The 26,971-nt window shown below is 40.1% G+C and overlaps 1 protein-coding gene across 2 annotated transcripts in view; it reads left to right on the top strand.

Annotated features, from left to right (window-relative positions):
* The window catches only part of JPH2 (junctophilin 2), a 76,689-nt gene that overhangs the window by 37,748 nt on the left and 11,970 nt on the right, over nt 1-26,971 (top strand). For both annotated transcript variants that reach the window (XR_010067533.1, XM_063297109.1), the window contains one exon: nt 16,678-16,796. Coding sequence is in view for 1 of the 2 variants with exons in the window: in XM_063297109.1 (XP_063153179.1) it covers nt 16,678-16,796 (119 nt within the window). In the remaining variant the exon portion in view is untranslated. The remainder of the gene's footprint in view (nt 1-16,677; nt 16,797-26,971) is intronic.

Raw genomic sequence — 26,971 nt, 5'->3', positions numbered from 1 at the left:
ACCTCTTGGGCATGTTCAGCCCTTCCTGCTAGCAGGATCCACTCATACAGCGTGTATGGGTCGTCCCTCCCCAGGGACCAGCGCAGCACCTCGGTATTCAAGCCATCTTTGAAGAGCTCGATAATGGTTGCTTGGGACCAGTCATCCACCTTCCCAGCTAGCGCTTTAAACTCCAAAGCATAATCGGCCACTGATCGGGACCCCTGCTTGAGTTCCTTCAGGGCTCGCTTTGCTCTCTCCTTAGCTAAGGGGTCCTCGAAGTGTTGCTTCAACGCCCAGAGGAACTCCTCGAGATTTTCCAGTTCAGGCGCTTCCGACTGGCACATCTGGACATACCAGTCTGCCGCCCTCCCCTTCAGTTTGGTGGCAATGGTGATGATTCTTGCCTTTTCCGATTGGAAAACCGCCCCCCATTCCTCCATATAAGCTTTCGCATTCGTCAGGAAGAACGAGAGTTTGGTCGGGTCCCCATCAAACTTGACAGGGAAGTCTCGCATGCCGCCTCCCGCCGGGCTGCGCCCCACCACCGGTGCTGCTGCGGCTGGTGCTTCCCTGACTCGGAGCGGCACGGGGCCCCGGGGCGATCGCCCGGGCGATGCTGCGATTTCCATCTGGACCGACTGGTCCCCTTCGCGCCTCCGCACCACCCGTCGCCGTTCCGGGGTCAGCCCCTGGGAGGAAGGGGTTGAATGCCTCTGGCTGGATTCTTCCCGGAGCTCTCGCATCGAGGTTACATCCAAGCTCAGCTGTTTCAGAATAGCCTCCAACGAATCCATTTTCGACTCCAGCACTCTGATTCGATCCGGAGTGGGTGAGCCCTCCGTTGGCTGCACCTGCACCACGTTGGGGGATAAGGGGTATCTCTGCCTCCAGGATGGGCCCCCCGCTGCTGTGGCATCTCCTCGGGTCTCATCCCAGGTGAGCAGCTCGCCCGGAGAATTCACGGTGGTCTCCGGGGCCGTTTTCAGCCCCCCGGCTTCGCTCTCCGACCCGGAGCTCGCCTCCTCTCTGATGGCGGACAGCTCCCCTCCTTGGGACGGTCGGCCGGACGGCCTCACGGTCGAGTCCGGTTCCCCTTCCTCCATCATCACGATTTCGGGTTCGGTCATCGCGGGCTCTCTCCCTCACAAGTTAGACGCTTGTCTTCCTTGGACAGGGGCCAGCGGAGTTAGGAACTGAGATTCTCAGCTTTATGTAATGATTGCCCTAGCCCCAAATACTCAGACTCACAAGAGGATGCTAAATGAAATCTGATTTATTAGAGTACTAAAAGCAAATACAGAGAAAGCTGAGAATGAGCAAAAGCGCGCCAAATACAAACTTAAACCCTTGCTTCAAACGTATCCCGCCTCCCTCGTAACAGCCCCGCCCGGCACAGGTGCTAGCAATCGTCAGAGTTGCTAGCCTGGGAAAGTAACCTTGAGCGCAGTAGATAAGACAAACACATTCCAAAGCAAAGCCAAAATATAATCGTTCCCATCCTCCCTAGACAAATGAAACACGCATCCAATTAATGACATGCGAAACGTTACGATGCATCAAATACATTGAAACGGCGCACATGACATGTGGCTACTTTAATGAAGAACAGAGAAATGCTATCCTTGCACTCCTGTGAATTCTGAAGCAATTCTTTCAAATTATTTCTGAAGCTTACAGTATATTACTCTATATCTAACCGATAATGAATTACTTTACAATCTCAGTATGAATAAAATTAGATATCTATCTACAGAGCTCCCTCTGGTTTCTTCCATAGTCTTTTTCTGAGTATCACACTGAAGGCTGCTTTAGAATTGAGAAACACTTATTCAGTTATGATAGCTTAACCATGGTTTGCCTTCTTACCCAAATCCTATCCTTTCCTATCTAGCAGGAGATGTGGCTGTCTGACTAGGAGTGATGGCAACTTGTTACTGTGACATTAGGAGCTGCCAGATGGCAGCCAGTAGCTCTTCTTACAACAGCAGGATAAATGTACTGGGAATAAATCAAGCATTTGATGGAATCTGTGGGTGACCTTGAAGTCATTGAACTTAAACAAAATGAGTTCACCAAAAACTCTTCCACTTGGAGAAGCTGTTTTAGTTCATCAGCAATTCTAAAAAGGTTTCCCTTGAGTTTAGTAATTTGTTTTCTTTTTGGCACAAAAAGTCCTTCTTTCACCTATTGCTCTCCTTTCCATCTTATTACTACTCTTCAAGCTATACTCAGCAGTGGGGTTGTAAAACCTTCTGATAGCCAGAGTTAACCCAGATGGAAAGAGAATTGAGGGCTGCAGTGAACAAGACCATACTGAAGGATGTTGAGTGTATCTTTGCTTGTTTTTATCCCAACATGGTGAAAAACTGACATTGGCAGCAGTGGACAGAGAATGTCCGGGGCATATGTTGCCCTGAGGCCACAGGCATCCCCCCATTGCAGTGGATATTTATCCCTTGATCAGATCAGAATAGGCATGAGCATACTGGGATATTAAGAACTGAAATGTCCTGCATTTTCTGTGTCATTTTAGTTGGTTTAAGGAACTTTTTAAAAAAACTGTGGTTTTCTACCTACTGTTACATACTTTACTAGATGATAAGAAGTTCCAGACATAATGCTTATTGGACTTTGTCATCCTTTAGAATGTGAAGACATATGGTTTTTTTGTAATTGGTGTTTCTGTTTGCAAATACTGTGTAAGTAGATATGTATTCACTAGATACCTGTCCACCCATATCAGCTATCCAATAAGAGGTGTTCAGCTTGTCATATTTCATCTCTAATCAGACTTGTGGTCTTCCTAATGATTCCTCATATTTTTTCACCTTTTTCTTATAGTAGAAAAAAACATTGAGGAAGAAAAGACCCTATACCTTTTGATTTGTGATCCTACGAGCTTTTTATTTGGGTGCAAGTGGCCCAAATAAAGGATGGATTTAAAAAAAGGTGTCCTTGAACCCTTAACATATAAGGCTACCCTGTGTAAGATAAAATACATCCTACCTTGCACACAGTTGTGCCTATTATAATGATTAAATCCCTAATCATTCAACAAACCACACGCTGCCATTTTAAAAGGCTGCCAATTCTGGATAAATATTCTTTGTAGGACTTCTTCCCAGGAAGATGGTCTTTGGAAATTCAAAATAGATGAATGAATAGATAGATAGATGGATTCCTTTTATCTATATAAAGTTCTTTTATCTATATAAAGTTAGTCTGTGAAATAATTATCTAGGTTATTTTGGATTTTTATTTTTTCTTAATTCACATGCTATTTCCATGCTCCACCTCTCTGAATGTTGTTGTTAGAACATCCAAACTCCTGATTCCAAATTCATTGTTTTTGAAATGTTCTGGATGTGAAAAAAGTAGTTGCTTTTTTTGCTGCTAATCACAAAAGCATCATAATTTTGTTTCTTTAAACTCCAATTGGCCTTTTGAGAAAAAAGCTTAAAAGTGGAACAGTTCTAAGCTATTTATTCTTTCCAAAGACATAAACATTAATCTGTTGAGTAAAGCCAGACTAGGGAGGCACATTTCCTAAATTCTTTAAGCTCAGCCCTCATATACTTTTAAATCTGTAAGGACTACACTTTCCAAGTGCAAAGTGATTGCATAGAGTTGCCTGACTATCTTTGCTGTGTATGCCACTTGGGGGTTGCAAAGCCCTAAGTGCTATTTGTAATGCTTAGAACATTCAACATATTTGAGCAAAGGGTAGATTCAGTTCCTTTGGCAATGTTCTTGTTTCAAACTACATGGCTGAAGTCTTGTCATCTCAAATACTACTTGCCTGAAGGATTCTAATATGCCAAAGAGAGGGGCTCTAATGTAGCTATTTTTAGCATTCCTGTCATTTTCCATCTGCACTCTGAAATGATTTAATCCCACTATTGCTATGTTATGTTCTTTTTCTTAGTGTGTAGATTCATTGTATTGTGTCAAGGAGCTCAGGGATAACATGTGCATGTTGGGATATGAAATTCTGGTATCTGGATTTCTTTGTCGAAAAAGGAGCATTTAGATTTTGTTCTATTTGCTGTAATTAAAACTTTTTCCCAAGATTTGTAGGGTAAAACTAGTTATACTTTTCATGTTGAATGAATCATAAATTTTAGATCTCTCAGGCTCAATACTTTTTAAAGTAGCTCTAAAATAAACTTTTTAAAAATCTGAATATTCAAATGTATATAGTACCAATGCTTTAAATACAGAATGTTAAACTAATCAAGGTAGTTAATTCAGTAAGTTAGAGAATACTTTGGTAAACAAATTGATACATTTGGAAGCTTCATTAAAATATCAAGGATAAATTAAGTGTACACTAAAATCTAATGCATATAATGACAAAATTGGGTTAGGCACAAGTGAAGGGGGGCTATGTTTTCCTACCTCATAAGGATCTTGGATCAAAGGATATGGAAAGACTCACTGAGGCTGGTTTCAGGAAAGCTAATCTCTTTAGATCCCATGCAATATTTAGGCCATATATTTCTCAGCAACTGGCAGTGAGCCATTGAAGCTACATTTACACCTTGTTCTTCTGATTTATATAATCTTATGAGTAATCTATGGATAAGAACATAAGAAGCTGCCTTATACTAAATGGACCATTAATTCAATCATACTTTATGTGACAGCCACTCTCTAGGGATTCAAGCAGGCATCGTTCTCACCATACCCAATAATGCCAGCAATTGAATGTAGGACCTTTTGCCTACATGGCATTTGCCCCACAATTTTTCTGTTGAAGTGCAAGAGAAAAATCCTTCAAACAAATATTTACTCAAACACAAATCCCATAATGTCCCATGAAGCTCATTCTATAGTGCGTTTAGCATGACACTTCTAAGTGTTTTTGATTAGCATTATGCTTCCTTAGGTAGAGAGAAGTCTTGATAATGACAGCTGCAGGCCATTTGGATGAGGAAGAATCCTTCAGGGAAGGATGCAAGTGGGCCTTGAGCTATTTAGGGCCAGGATAATGTTTCACTATTTTAAAAATCCACGGAGTAATCATGAAGGCTAAAAGTTGACCTCATTAGAGCTTAGAGACCCCTGACAATCATACCCAGTCAAGAGAAAATGATCCCCTTGGTGGAACAGAGAGTATTCCTCTCAATATTGGACTTTTCGAACTTAGTCTTTTTTTTATAATTTTTCCACACCACCTTCTTTATTACAGAGAATTTCTTGTGTGTTGCAGAATGCATGAGGTGACATAGATAGCTTTCTACAGTGGAAAGAATTTGTGGAGAGAGAAACACTGAAGTTAAGAATATAATTTTTTGTAAGAATGTATTCTTAAAGCCAGTGATTACATGAGAGAAAATATACATAACTTTATTTAGGGGGAAAAATTGTAATAGGAAAGCCTACGTTATTTCAGTCTGTCTACAGCTAAGAGCTCTTCTCTATTATGGAAAGAGGGCAGGTCAGAGAAAGAACCTGAAATGTACAGGGCAGAGTCAGAGAGAAAGAGAGCTGACCTGAAAGAGGAAGAAAAGGATGCAAGCTCTGAGAATATTAGTCTAACTAAAGGAGGCATATTATATATGAGATGAAGGTGTAGACTCACTCTGCAAACCATCTTTACATCAATTGCTCATAGTGATCAGTAGACCTACAAGTGCAGAAAGCTGGTGCATGCACAGTTGAATTACAACAGCCAGGAACCTACATGAATATACCCAATGCTTTCTTGCTGGAAAAAATAAAGGGAAGCTAATCTTTTTCTTGAGGAATTTCTGATAAGTTCTGAGGCATATTTGCAGTCCTAAGAATATAAGATGGGACAGGATGATAAAGAAAAAGGGCACTGGGATATCTCAAAGATTTCTTCCCTTCTTCCCCAAACATGTCTGATACAACACATGAAGTGGCCTCAGACTGGAAATATGCAGGTTGTCGTCCCGCCCCCCCCAGATGCATTCTGGGACAGCATTCAAGTGTGTGTAGAAATGTCCTTGGACTTGATCTGTGACTGTTAGCAAGAGATAGAAGAATGCCTGTACAAGGGCCAGAAATGACATCATAAGGACACAATGGACTAGTTTTCTATAGAGCTTGCTGGGAGGCAGAATTGAAATTTGAAAATATCTGATGTCATAGCATAATTGCTGAAGTGTGTTCAGTTCCAGAGAATTATAAACAATAGCCATGGGGTGAGGAATTTACAGTGCAAATTGGATAAAGACCAAACTATGTTAATAGGGCTGTGCCTGGCTATTGTTGTATTTTTATATTGTGTTAGCAGTGGAATTAAGAATGGTGTCTTTACTCATGAGCTAGAAATAAGTTGAATATTCGAAACCATCTCTGGAAGGCAAGAATAAACCATCATTGTCTTAATAAAAGTTCTATATGCAGGGTCAAATTTCCCTGCATTATAGCAAAGGCAATATTCAACTTTGAAGCTTTTACTTCCATGGCTAAGACTAGAGGATTCATATTAGGCCTGTGTGCCTGAGGCAAAATTTAACTTGAATTGGACTTTGAATCAAATCAAATCATCAGAGCCCATCAGATTTGGATTTTCAAACTTTTGAGAAAAAGCATTTTCTGCATATGCAGAAATGCCCAAATAGTCCATATCAACTTGGAGGCAACCAATTTGATTCAACGGTTCAATGATTCCAAAAGGTGATTAGCTGCAGAGATTCAATTTAGTCACCTTGGAATTGAATCTCCATATTGAATATTCTTACAGCACTATTTCATATAAAATATTATGCTTGTGTATAAATTGTTTCAATCTGTTGCTGGCCACATGTGGACATTTCATTACTCAATTAAAAATGTAACATATCAACTTGTTAGAAAAGCTACAGCTTTGATTGTATTCATGATCAATATAGAAGAAACTGTCAGATTATTTTCCTCTCTGACCTACTACTGCCCATACTAAGTAACAGCTCTGCTGGAGCACAGGGTAGCATTCCTTTTCTTCCAGAGAAAATCTTAACAGAGCCAAAAGTGAATAGAGTCAAAATTTACTTCATACTTTCTCTTTTTACTGTGCATGGAGTATTTTCAGACAGAGGAGACCTACCACAATCAGGCAAAATGCATTATGTTTTTTCCTGCATAAGTAATTTTTTCTGGAAAGCCAGTTTGGTCTAGTGGTTAAGGTGCTGAGCTAGAAACCAGGAGTCTGTGAGTTCTAGTCCTGCCTGAGGCATGAAAGCTGGCTGGGTGACCTTGGGCCAGTCACTCTCTCTCAGCCCAACTGACCTCACAGGGTTGTTGTTGTGGAGAAAATAGGGGGAGGAAGGAGTATTAGGTATGCTCACCACATTGAGTTATTTATAAAAATAATAAAGGCGGGATAAAAAATAAATAAATAAATAAAATAATGGAAGAAATAGTGAGAAAACATGGGGAGACAATAATGCCTAGAACTTCACTCATAAAATGAGTAAGCCAAAACAATTGCACAATAATTTGGAAGACTTGATAGTGTGACACAGTGTGTACATGCAACATCAGTACACACAATTTGCACTCACATCTATCCATTCTAATCACTTTTGGATTGCTTGGGTGGTATGCTAAATCAGATTAAGGGCTTAGGATGCAGCTGTCCTATTGTTTGTTTTGGTTTCTCTTCCACAAGAGTTATGGCTAACAAACAATTCTCATTGATTGGGATGTTGTCCAAATGCAGGAGGCATGCTGCTTTGTACTAGAATGAACCAGAAAAGATAGCTGCAAGTAAACCTTCAGAAACCATAGATACGTTCTCTGATTAATTTGGAAATAGTGTACCTCTTTTGCTGAGTAGCATAGTAAAATTTAAGTTAATCAGGATGAGCTTTTTGCTAACCACACTATTTGGGAGGTAAAAAAGTGACTGTATAACATGCTACACCATTAAGGGGGCTAAAGTTCTTTGTCTGGAGTCATAATTCAAATTTTGGTTTGGGGGAATTTATATGGGAAAATCAATAGTTCAGCAAACTGAAGACAGCTCCGTGAAAGCAGAGCCAACAACCATGGCAAAGAGTAGACTGGTTCCTTGGAACCTCTGCCATAAGGGGAGCATATGAGATCACCCACATGTGCTCCAGGTAGCTGATCCTCATGAGGAGACCACAGGACACCAGTTTTCCATGGGTTTGGGTGTCAGGAGTTGACAGACTAAGGATCCAGATAAAATTGGAATATTGAAACAAACAAACAGCTTCTCATGGGAAATAGATCCTGTTTTGGTTTTTATAAGACACAACATAGATAAATAATTTCATGATTTCAAAAACTGGACACTGGAGGGGACTAAAGATTTTAGGTAGGGGAAAGATATACAGGCCTGCAAGATGGTCATGACAATAAAAATACTGAAGGAGCTGTCCTAACAACCAGGAAACACACTGAGACAAGGAACTGGTCTCTAATATTTATTGCTAGTACTTAACAGGAATCCTAACAAACTGAAGAAGCGTGGGAAAAACCCAGACATATAACCCCCAAGGGTTAAGGCGGTCCTGATCTGTGTCTCTTTGAATGGCTGAACAATTCCTCAGTGCTACGCATGCGCTTGACAGTCTGGATGGGAGCCCCCTGCTCGCCATCCTTACTCATGACAGGAGCCTTTTGAAGAATGGAATCAGAAAATAGTAGCCATAATATAAACAATTTCAGTAATGATGTCTGCTTCTATGGATAGGCTATGTCCGAAAGATGTTATTGAAGAAATGAAGAACAAATTTTATCTGACAAGACAGAGATGGTATCAAAAGTGGATTTATGATTGACAGGCCAAGAGAATGATTTAGAAAAGGATGTTTCACTGGATCTACAAAAGAAACTGGCGGAGGTTTTAAAATTTAAAGGGAAATATAAATGACAAACCAAGAGAGTGACCTGGATAATTTTTTCCTACTGGATTTACAAAAGAGGCTTTTTAAAGCCCTGAAGAACTCTGTGTGATGGGACAGAGTAGAAATGAAGAGAAATCAAATCCTATGACAATATTTGAATAAACTAAGGAGTAAGACTTTTAGAAGTAAAAGAAAGGAATATAAAGTTGGTTTATTTGATCAAGGTTAAAATAAGATATGTTGTTACTTCTGGCTGCCCTTTTTGGACTTTCTGCTAACACCAGGACTGAAAAGATGATGTTTTAACTATTAGAATCAAAAGTCTAATAGTATGGAAAATCAATAGTTCAGAGTGCATGACTTACCCTTCCCCATCCAACACTGGTATTTGTAAATGCTTCTGGGTATGCCAATCTGGTTTTATCCCTTTCTTCTCCAAAAGAAAGGAATAAAATTATCCCAGAAATTATCCCTCCCTGGTGGTTGAACCTGAGATACTTTTGATGAAGGGCATTAGCAGGCAAGGAGAATAATGGAAAATTGCTACAGAAACAGGCTAAAATGAATTCATTGTTAGAAAAATGAGAAAGTAACCAACACTGTGCACTCCTGCAGCATAGCAAAATGGGGAGAAAGAGTATCAACACACTGGTTCAAGGTTTGCAGACTTGAACTTTTAAAACTACTTCTGAAGAAAGTTGTATATTTTGCCTGGTCTGGCTGCAAGATTAGCCTGACCTCAGTTTACTGTGAATAATTGTTAGATGGTGTCCAAGCAGTGTTTGCAGAAGTTATTGTTAATCCAAATCTCATTTACAGTATTAAAAATGTGGCTACAGAAAAACCTGTAAAAAATCTAGAGGGTCATGCTTGTTAGTTTCCAGTGACAGCTACTCTGGATTCCACTCCAGCCAAGGGAGAGAAAGAGAACCCATTCATTTCCCAAATGTGGTATGGAGTATATTTTAAGTGTTTTCTTTGCCCAGTAGTGCCTTTTACATATAGATCCCACCCAACCCATAGCAAATCAGCCTTCTCCAGCCTAGGTGCCATCTACAGAAGAGGACTTCAACTCCCAGAATTCCCAATCAGCATAGCCTTGGCTAAGAATTCTGGTATTTTTCATGCTTACTGAACTGTACATCTGGAGAACACTCAGGTTAGGGAAGGCTGTACTGTATTTTATAGGTATGAATTAATCTCTTGCTCTGTAGGAGATATACTACAGTAGGCTGTCAGGGCAGTTTGTTTTTTGTCATTAAAGATAGTTCATACCAAAAGTCTGTAGGAGATCTGTGTGCTAAAGTTTTCTATTAAATTATAGTGAGATATTATCTTCAAGATAGCCAAGGAAAGATCCCACCCAAAAACTAATGTTGAGCAATCAGATGTGTGGACTTCAGCTCCCGGAATTCTCCAACCATGCTTGCTGGGGAATTCTGGGAGTTTAAGCAGGGCCGCAACTAGGGGGGGCAAGCGGGGCATGTGCCCTGGGTGCCGCGCTGGGGGGGGGGGGCGCCAAAATGGGCGTGGAATCCATGTTTGCCCCGGGTGACACAGACCCTAGTTGCGGCCCTGAGTTGAAGTCCACCCATCTGAAAGTTGCTGAGGTTGAGAAACAATGCTTTAGACCAATCTCCCCAACAGGGGACCTATCAGATGTTCTGGACTACAACTCTCATAACTCCAGGACATCTGAAGCATGCCTGGTCTAGGCCAAGAATGAGCCAAATTCAGAGTTATAAGATGTACTTCGCCTTTCACAAGCTTCTACAACTAGAGCCAAAGAAAAGAATGTAGCTAAAGGGAGAAAACTGACTGGAGCTAACATTCTAATCTAAACAATGAATTGTGAAAGGATAATGTGCACATATTAACATAATGCTATATTCAAGTTAATACAGATTAGGGGTCCTAACACAAAATTTTAAAACCGGGTGGCACATCTACACAAGTAACCTGGTTAAGACAACCAGCCAATAATTATGGATAGTGTTCATGTTAAACCATAGGCTGTTTAATGATGGTTTGTTGACTAACTCACTATTGGCTAAGTTTTATAATATATTTATTGTTAAACTACTGTTTACTTATCTATCAACCAAATCCTACTTTAGTGCAATGTGTGATCTCTTTCAATCTTAGCCTAACCTAGGGTTTCTCAACCAGGGTTCGGTGGAGCCCTAGGGTTCTGTGAGAGGTCACTAGGGTTCCCTGAGAGATCATGATTTATTTAAAAAATTATGTCAAATTCGGGAAACTTCACATTAAAGAGGTAAGTCCCATTCTTTAGTTTAAAAACACTGTTAATGCACATATACAGGCCTACACTGGAAACAAATGTAATTATTTTGTAACTTTTGGCCTATATTTAAGCCTGAATATGCAGGGGTTCCCCAAGGCCTGAAAAATATTTCAAGGGCTCCTCCAGGGTCAAAAGGTTGAGAAAGGCTGGCCTAACCAATTTCATAGGGCCATCGTAAGGACAAAATGGGTACCAGGGATGTGGGAAGCAACCCTGTTCTTGTTGAAGAACTGTAAGAAGCACATAATGTTCTTATACCTGAGCCATCTTCGCTTCATGTAAACAAATTGCCAGACTGTTTCACCTGTCCTAAAAATCCTTTCCTGATTGGCTGTTCTACCTCTCCTTCATTGCCACTGTACTTTCCTCGTCTTCCTCAATCTCTTCATTTCCCCCAAACATTTTCTCAATATAGCCTGCATCTTAGGGCTCACTGCACTGTGAATCTAACTTCCTTCATATGTACAAGAAAATTACATTTATGCCATGATATTTATATATTGTTGCTTTCAATTCTTTGTGTCCATCATTTGGTTCCACAAGTTTGCCTTCTTTCAGCAAATAATTTCAGGTTCTCCCTCTTTTAGATCTGAGACTTCTATAGGATATTTTCCTTCTTGCTTAGTCAACAGTGCCTGATATTGACTGAAAAACATAAAGTCTCACGTTGAGTGCCTTCATGAACATGGCTATGCAGTTTTTGGGGAAAAAAGAACAGAAGTGGTTTGCCAAGACCTTCTTCTGGGATGTTTTTCAATTTCTCAATCTATCCATTAGTATAATTTCTCATTCTGGGCACTCAAAAGAAGTGATTAATTATTCAGTCTCTTCTGCACTTAATGATCTGTGGAATTTCATGGTATTAAAGTTCTTGTAGGGCTCGTGTTTAATTCTGTTAAAAAATAAAGGCTTGCCTAAATTGGAACATTTGATCTTGTGTTAATTATCTGAGAGCTTCTGTGTAGTGTGACTTTGATCCTTTAAAATGGCCACCATTCTTTGGCTGTCTCTTCATTAAATTACAGGAAAATAAAAGCCAGATTTCTAATTTTAAGGACATTTTGTTTGTTTGTTTGTTTGTTTCACAAATGTACTGTATATGCTGCCTCAGTCATAGACTCTGGCCAGCTTGCAGTCTTGGAAATAATACCATAAAATCATTTTAAAATATACAACCAAACTAAAATCATAATATTTACTTATTTATTTATTTTATTTTATTTATTTTTCAAATTTCTATTACCACCCATCTCTCCCAAAAAGGGGACTCTGGGCAGTTTACAATAAAATCAGAATTAAAAACATATAAATTACAATATAACAACCGATAAATAAAGATAAAATAGATATAAAATCCAAGAGGCAAAGATCTTATTCACTGGGGAGAGATCTATGGTACTAGTCACTCCCAAGAACTGGTGCCCCTCCCACCACAGGCGAGGCGGCAGAAGCAGGTTTTCAAGTTGTTCCAAAAGGCCGGAGGCGAAGGGCCCTGCCTCACGTCCAGGGGAAGAATGTTCCAGAGGGCGGGTGCCACTGCAGAGAAGGCCCACCCTGCCTTCTGGACCCCGCCAGGTGGAATTCCCTTACCAGCAGGGTTCGCAGCATGCCCTCTCTGCATGATCGGGTGGTTTTAATATGTAAAAACACAAAAGCTGGATACAAAACATAGCATCCATGGAACTTGACATTCTAAAGACCTGGTGGAAGAGGACTGTTTTAACCTCCTTCTGAAAAGAGAGCAAGGATAGAGCCATCTTAACCTCAGGAGGGAAGGATATTCCATAGAATTGGAGTGGCTACTGAGAAGGTCTGCCTTCTCCTTAACTGCCAGGGGAGAGGGAATTAGATGCACATCCTCCTGGACTGAAAGATCAGGCTCTACTCAAAGAAGATGATTCCAAACATAACAACCTAATAATCTTCAGAGACAGCACCAGACAGAGCACATTACAGTAATTCGAATGCAAGTTGATTAGTGACTGTTGTCAGAATATTCTGTTCCAGGAACGTTTGCATCAGGGCAAAGTTTCTCCTGGCCACAGCTACTCAAATAGGAGCTGTAAGTCCAGGAAAACCCCCAGATCTGAGAAAATGCGACCTTGTCAAGAACCGTTGTTGGAGCTACCATGGAGCTAGGTGATTTGGGGACATACAGCCACTTCATTCTGCTGGAATTTAATTAGAGCTCAGTTTCAAATCCAGGGACCCACATATCCAGTCCCTGCACAACTTTCTCCAAGTAATTTTCAAAAGACTGTTTTGGTCCCCAAGAGTAAGATAGAAATAGATTCAGAAGCTTATGATAAGCATTTATTTAGAGACTAGATCATAGAACAGTGCATGTTACTTTTAGCATTGGCTAGATGCTGATTTCATCTAACACAAATGTTTCTCAGCATGGATGTAGCTCACCTTCATTTTCATTCAAGAGAGATTGTTCTGCCTGTAAAGTCTATCCTAGATGTCTAGGAAGAGCAGCACTGTAGGGAAGTCTAAAACCTGAATCTATGTCCCTCATCTGGACACCCAGATATATAATATGAGGATAGATTGCTTCTGTTCCCCACACCATTGTCCCTTTTTGTCCATGCCTTTTTTCAATTCCAAATGTAATGTACCTGGCTGTGGACTTAGTTCTACAGCTTGTCCTGCCTCCCAAGCTGTCAGCCCTTACTCTGCTTGTCACTGGATCCTGGGTTTGAAGGCACCATAAGCAAACTTATTTTTTAGTAGCACAAGAAAGATAGGTAGGTGTTAAAGGAGGTTTTTATGTGTGTTTTTTTAAACTGATTTGACAAAAACTGGCTATGTTTTCTCTGCCACAAAGCATTTAGCTTATGGGATTAGCTGGAAAGGGAAATTGCTTTAACTAGAGTTGACTAACTGCACCTATATGGATCAGGACTACTGGCAATTTCCCCCAAATTTATAAATGAAAGGGAGTTCTTAAATAGTAAAACCATCAGTGCATACTGATGTATATGCCACACCTCAGTTAAATGAGCATTTCAACTAGTTCCCAAATGAATAACAAATATCCAGTAACAAATGTCTAAGTAGTTGCATTCTTCACCAGCTGTAGCTTCTGAACCATCATTAAAAAGAGGTCTGTATCAAATGCATTTCAGTGATGCGGCCTGAATGGAACCCGAGTATGAATAACTAAGACAATTTGTCACTCCTAGAGAGTCATAGCTAGCAAACCATCCTAATCTACCAAAGGCAATAGCCTTAAGGTAGTTTTGAGGACCCCAAGCCCTGAACTTCATATTTCATAAATGGTTTAGTGTGCCCTGAATACTTACCCAGATTAATTGATTTCTCCATTCACAGTATCTCTGTACAGTCTAGGTATCCAAAGACATTTCAAACCAGCATGAATTTACTTACGTCATTGCTACTCAACACACTCCATATTCCAGTGTATGTGACATTGATAGCTACCGTACTAAGAGAGTAAAAGGAACAGGGAAATTCTACAAGTTCCAGAATTCATACAGTCATGGCACAGCATCTTCACTGGGATCATTTTAATGAAGGCAATATGTGATGTTTTAAGTTCTGCTGACCTGATTAAAGGGATTAAGATCTGATCTGATAAAAGGTAATGGCTTCTCAACAACATGGTGTTTCATATTTGTCATCTTTTTGATAGATGAAATGAGAGAAAGGAGTTGCGATACACTTGTAACATGGGGTGTTTTTCTTGTATATTTGGGAATTTACATTTTAGCACTCTACCTTTGAAAGGGGAATAAGTCTGCAGTTCTGCATGTAAAACTTACCAATTTGGTTCCTAGCATCTCCAAGAAAGACTGGGAAAGACATTCTGAAATGGTGGACTACCACTGTCAGAATATACCGTAAAGACAATTCGGAGCTGAACAGAGCAATGGTTAAAGAGCTTCCTATATTCTCAGTTATTATTTACAAAGCCAAATAAACATGTTGTAATAAAAATAAAATGAAAAATAAAATTACATTCCTGCCTCTTAATGATCTAAGTACTCTTAGTCTGCAACCAGAATTTAGTAGAGTTGGCATTTCGAAGTTTAAAATTCCATATGCTTTTGCTCAGTTAGTGACAGGGCTAGATGATTTTGTCATGCTCTGCTCATTTCCACTGCCTTCCTTTGAAGAAATAAAAGGCAAAGCAGGTTTTCTGTCTTGTGCTGCATATTCTGGACACTTTGTATCCAACACCAGTTCTTCAAGCACAAAAAGGCATAAATATGCCACCAGGCCTCCCACAGATTACAGTGGAATTAATCGCACTGATTATACACTTCCAAAAAAGGAGATGCTCTGTCTGCTTACAACTTCTTGGAGGCCTTCTGTGAGCTGTCAAGGCTTAAAATTGCTGATTTCTACCTCATCACCCAAGTGTCTCCAAATACTTAGGAGATGGAGTGCTTTGAACAAGACACCAGGATGCTGAAAATATTTTCACATGGGCTGCCTTCAAAGGATATTGTGCATCTCTCAGTGGGTTAACCAAAAAGCTCATAGTTTCAGTTTAAAGGAAATGGACAGCATGTTGGAATTTGTGCATCAAGAAAAAAACATCCTGGTCATCTAGGAGCATTTCTGGTCTAGAGATGCCATTGGCACACAGATTAATCTGTGATTTAAAAAATAATAATAATTGGGATGTAGGCATAGAAATGTTTCTGAAGGCTTTACTTCTTCACAAAGTGTAAAGTTGACTTGTGGAATTCACTATCACAAGAAGTGGTGAAAGCCATTTGCTCTGATGGCTTTAAAAGGTAATTAGCTGGAATGGCTAAATATTATCTCCTGGTTCAGAAATAGAATGTTTTTGAATACTAGTTCTTAGAGTAACAGAGTGCAAGGGCCATGGCCCTCAAATTCTGCTTGTGAACTTCTCAGGTGCATCAATTTAGTCAGTATGGATGCAGGATGCTAGATTTTATCGGCCACTGATCAGATCTATTAAGACTCTTCTTGCATTGTGTTCCATATTAGAAATCTTCATTGAGATACTTTGTAGTGAGAAGACCTGTGGATTGCTCTTACTTGTTTATTAAAGATATTTGCAAAGTAGTCATTATAAGAATGGCAGGAGAGGAAGAGATGACAGCTGGAATAAACATTGGAGGTTAAAACACTAACAGTCAGTGTATAAACAACATACTTTGTTAGCTGAAAGTAAAGAAGACTTAAAAGAGTGCATGTGAAAGTAACATTGGAAGTGAATATTAAGAAGACAAAGATAACATCCCCCAGTATGCTTAGATCATTGACAGCAAAGATGGTAGGTAGTTTTGTTTTCTTGGGTTCAAGAATAGATAAAGATGGACAGTATATAGGAAAAGTCTTTTAGAGATAAAAAATTACAAGTATGGTAAAGATTGGGAACAATTATCTTGGTTTTATAGTTAATAAATGAGATAATCTATAAAAAGTAATTGGCCATCAGTGCATTCCTTGAAACCATGGAATAGCCTCTGTTGATGCTAGAATGACCATTTCAGAAGAAACAGCAAGCACACTCTGTAGCATCTGTCTGTACTAAATGCCACAATGGTGTTCTGTTCACAGGACTGCCCACGCCAAAGCCAAGTCAGAAGGTGCAGAGCAAGCAGCACTAGCAGCTAACAGTGAATCCATGTTAGCCAGGTCGATGGCCAGGGAGTTATCTCCAGACTTCTATCAGCCAGGTAAGAATTGAATAGTCCTTCATCCTAGTTCTTAATAACAGACTTCAATCTACACTGAGGTATTTAGAGCAATGATATTCATTGAGTAAAACCATGATCGAGTTCACCTTTCCTGTGTGACAACATGGGATGTGAAGATTTTACAAAAAGCAGTTGTCTCCATAAATTTTAGTGACGCTGCTGAGAATTCTAGAAATTGAAGTCCTAAAACTTTAGGAGAACATCATATTTGGGCAGGCTTGCTATAATGTATATATAGAGAAAGAAGTATTAAAAGCCTCAGCATGGTTGAGATCAATATGGACCTCTATCTCATATGGTTTTCTGCCAAAGTTTTACCCTATGTCAGAGAACCATAATTTTGAAAATAAGCCATACTTGGAGAAGGAATTGTGCAGTTACAGAAATGTTCAGCACATTTTTGCCATTCCAGATGCTGCTTTTCCCCAACCTCCATCCAGGCCTCCCAGTCCATCTGCTCTCTCCAGCCTTCTCCCACCTCCCAACTCCCCCTAGTACTTCTCCCCAGTTCTCAGTACTGCATCCCTCTACTCTGCCAGATCCTTCCTGGCCTCTTCTAGCCTATCTCCTCATGACCCCTACTCTCTACTTCCCTACTCTCCCCTCACTCATCTATTTTCCATCCAGAAGAAAATCGATGGGCTGCACCATTTTTTCCTTCAATAGAGGGATGGGTCTAGAAGCTACACTTCCATAGACTGTAATAGTAAAAAAAAAGCTGTATCTTACCACCTCCTTTCTGGGATGGACAGAAGAAACAATTTGCTTCTGTCCCCCCCCACCCCATGTTTTCACATCAGTAGAGGAGTCTATGAAACAGAACCTTAGTGTCATAACACCCTCTACTGCAGAACTAAAAAGCTCCTTCTCCTACTCCTTCGCCCTCCATCACAACAAGTGGCAGTTCTTAACAATCCATGGCTCATCTTGGAGGGGAAAAAAAGCTAAATACCATCAAACATGGTTAGTTCTTGGATAGGGGACTACTAGAAAATCCATAGGTTGTAGGCTGAACTGGAAGTTGAAAAAGCTTCCAGAAGAGGGCAAAAGCAATGTTCCATACTGTTGCTAAGAAAATTATACAGATGAGTCCATGCAGTGGCCAGAAGTTGAGCTTCACTTGAGGCTTCTTGATCCCCTCTATAATAAAATTCAAGAACAATCAATAAGAAAACCCCCAAACAATAACACGACATGTCAACTGATACACTGCACAAAACAGTGTGGCCCTTGAGTTGACAGACATGTGCCCCTGATCTAGTGGAGTGGCAAGTCAAGAGGTCAACAGCAAACAACCAGCATTAGTTCTGGGCTAACTGGGACAAGGTATTAGCATCCTTCTCTTCTTAAATTTAAAGAGAAAATCACAGTAATCAAAAACTTGCTTGGACAGAGTCATGGTTACAGGTGCCTATTTTATTATTTTTATACTATATTTTATTCATCATATTGTTATTATTATTATCCACGTATTCCCAAGTAATACACATAATGTCCAAGTAGGGTCTAAAATTAACTAGCTACCTCACTAAGTCAGAAGAAAGGTCACAGATGGGGATTGCTTTGGAATTCTGAGGACACTGAGCACCAGCTCTGCTAGAAAGAGGAGGAGAAATCAGTTTAATAACAATGTGAGCCTCTATCATATGCTCATTTTGTGTACGTGCAAAATAATTTCATTCAGTCCTTCAGAATTCATTCCAAAGAAATCAAACTCTGGATAAAATATTTACAGCCCTGGAGTTTTCACTACTCAGAAAATTGGGGTGGAAAGGGCATATCAACATTTTGCTACTATTTTCTTCTTTTGTGTTATATTTTATCATGCAGTGTTGGGTCATTTTTACTGGTTGTGTTTCTGTAATTCTTTTCTGCAATAAAACTAAATAGATAAACATCCCCTAATATTTATGCATTGTTGGTTGCTTTAGCCTGGATCCAGTATCTTACATTTATACTTTTAAATATTCATGCCATTTATTTGTATTCATTTTTTTCCCTACATTGTATTGTGCTCGTTCAGGACCATAGCAATCTTTCCAGAACTGATTGCCAATGGTCTGTGAAGCGGCAATCCCATTTGCACTTGTCTGGGAATAAGGTCATTGAACAAAGCCAAATTTACTTTTGAATAATCAGCAGCACATTAGTACTGTTAATCTACTACTTTATCTGCTGTGCTAAAGGAGGAGTAAAGTGGCAGATAATTATCTCTGAGCACACCTCACTGCCAACTGCAGAGTGGTTATTGTTCTGTATGAATATGACTAATGTCTTTTGTAAGATAGTAGGAAGGATGTATTTTATTATGAAAATGCCACAATACAGTTTTATCAGATAAACAAAACCCACAAGATGACAGACCAGTTTATCTTTGCAGTAAAAGAAAACAGATATTGCAGGTTCATCTTTCTAGTTAATGTTTGTATTTTCAGACGTTAAGACTTTAGCTTAACCTCTTCTCTGAATTAGTCTTAAATATGCAGTATGAATTACTTTCACAAATTGATACACATTCTTTGTCCTAACCAATATGTATGTGCACATACATAAGGAAGCCTTTGGGATTTAATCAGCAAATTAATGGTCTATGTTTTAATCAATTTATCAAATGGGAAAGCTACTGTTTGTGTGCATTTTTTCATTCATTCAGAGTAGAAGATGTTAAAACCTTCACAGCGAAGACCACAGATGGTTAGTCTGCAGAGGGCTATTTTGGGGACTCTGAGCAACTGGTAAAATAGCTTCCAAGCAGCCTGCTTGAATCCAGAAATAAATAGCCCTGAATGGGTCTTTTTATGACTGACAGGTGCCTGCAGGCAAGGCAGGCAGGCTAAAATAAAGATCTTAGGCGTCTCTTCTTCCTGCCCCCCTTTGGTATAAACAGCCAGCGGTATCAAAATCATACTTTCTAGAATGAATAGACTTGTAGCCTGATATGGTGCAGGTTTACTTAGGAATTAGTTCCTGTGGCATCAAATGGTCATACTCCCAACAAAAGTGCACAAGAACTTGTGGCTATACATATTGCATGGATTTTAATGTTCTCTGTATCTGCAAAGCCTTTTTCTTTGTTTTGGCTTTAACCATATGAATGCTTCATGTATTGACACTATAGGGCACTTCAGCTGGGTCTTGATTGCAGTGATGTGCATTTATGGCTGCATTCCATGCAGAGTTTTGAAAACATAGTATGATAAGAACAACTTTGCTGGATCAGAATAAAGGTTTTTCTAGTTACCACAATTGAGTAACCAAATATTGAAATGCTGAAACAAGACTTCAAGGCAACAGCCTTCTCTTCCCTGCTTGCCTTCTAGCAATATCTTTTCAGAAGTATTTTTCTTCACAAGGTGTAACAGTGCAAAGGCACACAACCCAGTGTCCTCCAAGTGTTTTGGAATACATCTCCCACAGATTCTCACTGACCATGTTGAATGAGGTTGGTGGAAATTGATCTAAAGTTGCCTGCTGCTAATATTGGGGTAAAAGCTTATCCATCATGGTTACTAACCATTGATACTAATCTATGCATTTCTATCACTAGAATCTAGTGCCCATCACTTGCAGTAGCAAATTCCGTAATTTGATTATAGATTCATTCTTGAGTCCCTCTCACTGCAGCACGAAGATACCTCAATAATCATTCTAAAAGGACACGTCCTCATGATGCTGCCTTTGTTTCATCCCCAGCCCACAGCAGGGACAATTTACATTGGCCTTTAGATGCTCCAGTTCAAAAGTAATGTTTTCTCTCTTCCCTTAACAAAACATTTGCCATTTGCTGTGAGAATTCATCTATAGTATGATGTTAATGGTGACTGGGATCTGTCCAACTCCTATCAGCCTGTTTAAGCTCCTGCCTCTTGTCTATTGGCTGAGCACTACCCCCCATGGCCATTTTGGCTTAGGCTGCAGGAAAGTCTGGACACCTGGCTTCTGTGGAAGCATCTGCCCACATAATGCCCAACTAATGCTTTCTGCAGTGCTTGCCAGATGTTAAGTGGTCTTCTTATAAATCCAGATTTACTACTCTTCTGAAAGCATAGACCTATATTTTAAAAGAACAAGAAATTTGCATAAGAAAATTGTAATCAAGAAGCCACAAAGCTTCTGAAAAGCGCTGAACATACCTATCTAGGTGCTGATGAAGATGATATTGATGCTGCCTCATCATACAATGCCCTCTAGTGATTTGGATCCCCTGGAGCTCTTTGGCCTTCAGATCTGGTCTTAGCCTCCCCACTTAGAAACTCAGTAATGCTGGCAGCTGCTGTCTTTCCACCTACCTCTACCTGCCAGTTGCCTTAATTTCCACCACTCTTCTTTCCAGCAGTGTTAAACTGAAACATAGTGCTATTCCAAGGAAGATGCGGGTGGAAAACACGAATTGCTGCCAGCAGAGGCTACCATTTTTCATGGAGAATTTAAAAATGGGTTTTGGGAAATGAGACAATGGAGGAGTAGCTGCTGCAGAAGAGCGCCACTGCAAAATAAGGGGTGGCGAAATAAAGTCAGATTGGAGAACTACTTCAGTTATCTTTTTGTTGCTGCTATTTTAAAGTAGGATGTTTAGCTCAGCTTACTTATGGAGGCAGACCTGCATTTTAGAACTTTCATTATTACGCCCTAACAGATTAAAAAGAAGGCTACGTTGAATTCTTTTTCCTGAGATGTTAGCTTGATGCACACAGGGAATTATCCTACTCCATAATGGAAGGTTCTGATATGCAATTTCATGAATTCAGGGATATATTTGCAGGCTCAGATGAAGCTCTACGATTTGATTTCCCTAATTGCATCAATTAACCTTAGTGACCTTTCCTGACACAGCACAGGCTATGCCAAATAGATCTTGACTTCCAGAAAATACTCCTTTCTGCTTCAGCAGAATTTTTCAAAATTATAAGCAGTGATTGATATCACAGGATCCAGATGCACAGTCATTAAATACTTGATGAAGGCCACCCTTTTTCATTTCTAAGAAATCTGGGAGACAAATTCATCATCATTTCTCAGATTCATTGCTTAATAAAGTAGCAGCAGCAGTAGCAGCCGCAGCTGATCATGGTTATTATAGATACCTACTACCGCATATGTGCACGCATAAAGAAGAGGCACAACAGTATCTGCTCTCTAACTGAACCCATTGGAAGAGGTTTGCTCCTTCATGTTCCAAATGTTTGAATTTGTTACCACTGTAAGAATCTGAATTGTTTTAGATTCTCAAAAGTTTTCTCAACATTGATTCTGGAAGGGAAGGCAAAAAGCAATTCTGTTTCCTACAGCTCTGCTCAGAAATCTTCAAAATGTTTCCTTTGAGATGAATGACATGGTTTAAAACGTATGAACTCCAATATATATTAAACAGTGTGCGCATTGATAGACTGTGGAGGGTGGTTGGATTGTGGTAGCTGATTTGGGGGTTTTGTAGTTTTTGCTAATAAGCAAATTTGTTGCATTTTAAAAAAAAATCATACCTGTGATTTTGAATGCTATTGAATTTACCAGTGCTGGCCTGCTGTAGACATTGTGCAGTGTGATTATACCCATAATACATTAGAAAATGGTAGCCCTGTTAACATTCGCCTGTTTCCAATTGCTTCTGCCCACCTGGTGCATTCTGGCACAGTGGGTATGCTCCAGGTCCTGTCTATTAAACACTGCCATCTTGCGGGACCAAAGAAGTGTGGCTTCAAATGCCTCAGCCCCCACAACATCTCCCCAGAGAGTGGAATGGTGCCCACTCTTCTTGGGTTCCAGGAAACCCTTAAGACCTGACTGCGTTCCCAGGCCTGGGGTTAATGTGTTGGTGGAGCCCCTGTCATGGTTCATTGTTAGTACTATGGCTGTTTTTAGTCTGGATTATTTGGGTTGTTTATGTTTTGAACTGTTTTTACTGGGGGGTTTTAGATTTTGTAAGCCACCTAGAGTCTACTGGGGTGGGCAGCCATAAGAAATTTAAATGAATAATAATAATTCATACTTATGACATTATCTAGTCATTATTCCTCTTGGAAGAAGGCCTACTACATGTGGACTTTTCTTTTGGAAAAGAGGAACATACCATTTTCAATAAAATAATAGTAGAAAAGAAGAAAAGGCTTAGCAAGTGGTAGAACAACACTGAATGAAAGAAACTTTGCTGGATTCCTTCCTTCTTCCCTCCCTTCCTTCCTTCTGGAATATTTTCAATTGGAGTACAGTCTAAACCTTCAGCAAAGGATCGTTACCTTGTCGTGGGGCTGGAGCTTGAGCACCTCAATGATACCATGAGCTAAACTGTGAAGGGCCACCCAAGATGGGAAGGTCATGACAGAGAGGTCAGACTAAATGCAATCCCTGGGGAAGGTAATGGCAACCCACCCCAGTATTCTTGCCGTGAAAACTAAATGGATCAGTATAACCAGAGATATGTCAGTATACCATCGGAAGATGAGACCCCCAGGTCGGAAGATGGTCAAAATGCTACTGGGGAGGAACAGAGGATGAGCTCAACTAGCCCCAGACGTGATGACGCAGCTAGCTCAAAGCCGAAAGGACGGCTAGCGGCCGACGGTGCTGGTGGTGAATGGTGAGTCTGATATTCTAAGGATCAACACACCATTGGAACCTGGAATGTAAGATCTATGAGCCAGGGCAAATTGGATGTGGTTATTGGTGAGATGTCAAGATTAAAGATAGACATTTTGGGCGTCAGTGAACTGAAATGGACTGGAATGGGCCACTTCACATCAAATGACCACCAGATCTACTACTGTGGACAAGAGGACCACAGAAGAAATGGAGTAGCCTTCATAATTAATAGTAAAGTGGCTAAAGCAGTGCTTGGATACAATCCAAAAAACGACAGAATGATCTCAATTCAAATTCAGGGCAAGCCATCTAACATCACAGTGATCCAAATATACGCCCCAACCACAGATGCTGAAGAAGCTGAAGTAGAGCAGTTCTATGAGGATCTGCAGCACCTACTGGACAACACACCTAAAAGAGATGTTATTTTCATCACAGGAGACTGGAATGCTAAGGTGGGCAGTCAAATGACACCTGGAATTACAGGTAAGTATGGCCTGGGAGAACAAAACGAAGCAGGACATAGGCTGATAGAATTTTGCCAAGACAATTCACTCTGCATAACAAACACTCTCTTCCAACAACCAAAGAGATGGCTTTATACATGGACTTCCCCAGATGGACAACACCGAAATCAGATTGACTACATCCTTTGCAGCCAAAGGTGGCGGACATCTGTACAGTCGGTAAAAACAAGACCTGGAGCTGACTGTAGTTCAGATCACGAACTTCTTCTTGCACAATTTAGGATGAGACTAAAGAGATTAGGGAAGACCCACAGATCAGCTAGATATGAGCTCACTAATATTCCTAAGGAATATGCAGTGGAGGTGAAGAATCGATTTAAGGGACTGGACTTAGTAGATAGGGTCCCAGAAGAACTCTGGACAGAAGTTCGCAGCATTGTTCAGGAGGCGGCAACAAAATACATCCCAAAGAAAGAGAAAACCAAGAAGGCAAAGTGGCTGTCTGCTGAGACACTAGAAGTAGCCCAAGAAAGAAGGAAAGCAAAAGGCAACAGTGATAGGAGGAGATATGCCCAATTAAATGCAAAATTCCAGAGGTTAGCCAGAAGAGATAAGGAATTATTTTTAAACAAGCAATGCGTGGAAGTGGAAGAAGACAATAGAATAGGAAGGACAAGAACCTCTTCCAGAAAATTAGAAACATTGGAGGTAAATTCCAGGCAAAAATGGGTATGATCAAAAACAAAGATGGCAAGGACCTAACAGAAGAAGAAGAGATCAAGAAAAGGTGGCAAGAATATACAGAAGACCTGTATAGGAAGGATAACAATATTGGGGATGGCTTTGACGGTGTGGTCAGTGAGCTAGAGCCAGACATCCTGAAGAGTGAGGTTGAGTGGGTCTTAAGAAGCATTGCTAATAACAAGGCAGCAGGAGACGATGGCATCCCAGCTGAACTGTTCAAAATCTTGCAAGATGATGCTGTCAAGGTAATGCATGCTATATGCCAGCAAATTTGGACAACACAAGAATGGCCATCAGATTGGAAAAAATCAACTTATATCCCCATACCAAAAAAGGGGAACACTAAAGAATGTTCAAAGTATCGAACAGTGGCACTCATTTCACACGCCAGTAAGGTAATGCTCAAGATCCTGCAAGGTAGACTTCAGCGGTTCATGGAGCGAGAATTGCCAGATGTACAAGCTGGGTTTAGAAAAGGCAGAGGAACTAGGGACCAAATTGCCAATATCTGCTGGATAATGGAAAAAGCCAGGGAGTTTCAGAAAAACATCTATTTCTGTTTTATTGACTATTCGAAAGCCTTTGACTGTGTGGACCATAACAAATTGTGGCAAGTTCTTAGTGGTATGGGGATACCAAGTCATCTTGTATGCCTCCTGAAGAATCTGTATAACAACCAAGTAGCAACAGTAAGAACAGACCATGGAACAACGGACTGGTTTAAGATTGGGAAAGGAGTACGGCAGGGCTGTATACTCTCACCCTACCTATTCAACTTGTATGCAGAACACATCATGCGACATGCTGGGCTTGAGGAATCCAAGGCTGGAGTTAAAATTGCTGGAAGAAACATTAACAATCTCAGATATGCAGATGACACCACTCTGATGGCTGAAAGTGAAGAGGAACTGAGGAGCTTTATGATGAAGGTGAAAGAAGAAAGTGCAAAGACTGGCTTGCAGCTAAACCTCAAAAAAACCAAGATTATGGCAACCAGCTTGATTGATAACTGGCAAATAGAGGGAGAAAATGTAGAAGCAGTGAAAGACTTTGTACTTCTGGGTGCGAAGATTTCTGCAGATGCTGACTGCAGTCAGGAAATCAGAAGACGCTTAATCCTTGGGAGAAGAGCAATGACCAATCTCGATAAAATAGTTAAGAGCAGAGACATCACACTGACATCAAAGGCCCGCATAATTAAAGCAATGGTGTTCCCCATAGTAACATATGGCTGCAAGAGCTGGACCATAAGGAAGGCTGAGAGAAGGAAGATAGATGCTTTGGAACTGTGGTGTCAGAGGAAAATTCTGAGAGTGCCTTGGACTGCAAGAAGATCAAACCAGTCCATCCTCCAGGAATTAAAGCCAGACTGCTCACTTGAGGGAATGATATTAAAGGCAAAACTGAAATACTTTGGCCACATAATGAGAAGACAGGACACCCTGGGGAAGATGCTGATGCTAGGGAGAGTGGAGGGCAAAAGGAAGAGGGGCCGACCAAGGGCAAGATGGATGGATGATATTCTAGAGGTGATGGACTCGTTCCTGGGGGAGCTGGGGGTGTTGACGACTGACATGAAGCTCTGGTGTGGGCTGGTCCATGAAGTCACGGAGAGTCGGAAGTGACTAAACGAATAAACAACAACAAACAGTCTAAAGGTCTCATCCTTAATACATTGAGTAGACAGGGAACAACAGTTGACCCTTTGGAATATTTTCAAATGGGTAAACCCTTTTTGTTTCGAGAAAGTTTGGACTGAAAACAGGATTATCACTCTGTAACATCTTATTGTTAATGTTAACTTTAAAACTTTTGAGATGAGGTAAAATGAAAATAATCTGTCCCAAAATAATCTGTCCCTGAATAGCAATATATTCAGATAAAACATTTGCAGTGTTTGGATTATGGATCTGATACACTGTAAAACCTGAAAATTCATATTACTTTGAACCAATTAGATAAAGGATTTTTGGACGCTAAGCCAACAATTCAATTTTATTGATAGTTTTAAATGTTTACAAATATTAAATTGATACATTTACAAGAAATTTGGAATACTGAATTAAATTTTCTAATTTTAACAAGTCATAAGCCTTGGGTTTTAAAAAATGTTAACTTTGTCACCTTAAGATGCAAATGATTAATTTTTTAAAAAAACAAAACCTTTTTTGGATCCCAGGGTCAATGTTGAAAGGGAGTTGATTTATCTACTTTCCTATGCTGGAGATGCAATAAATGCGAAGATTTATTTATTTATTTGTTTATCCAATTTGTCCCTGCCCATCTCCTCCCATCGGGGCACTCTGGGCAGTTATGTAAACATACATGATTTAGGCATGCCTTCTGATTGTTCTGTGTGGATTGTAT

The sequence above is a fragment of the Candoia aspera genome, chromosome 3 (assembly GCF_035149785.1).
Source record: "Candoia aspera isolate rCanAsp1 chromosome 3, rCanAsp1.hap2, whole genome shotgun sequence".
Taxonomy (NCBI): domain Eukaryota; kingdom Metazoa; phylum Chordata; class Lepidosauria; order Squamata; family Boidae; genus Candoia; species Candoia aspera.
Note: the sequence above shows the minus strand (reverse complement) of the source record. Positions and strands in the feature narration are given on the sequence as shown.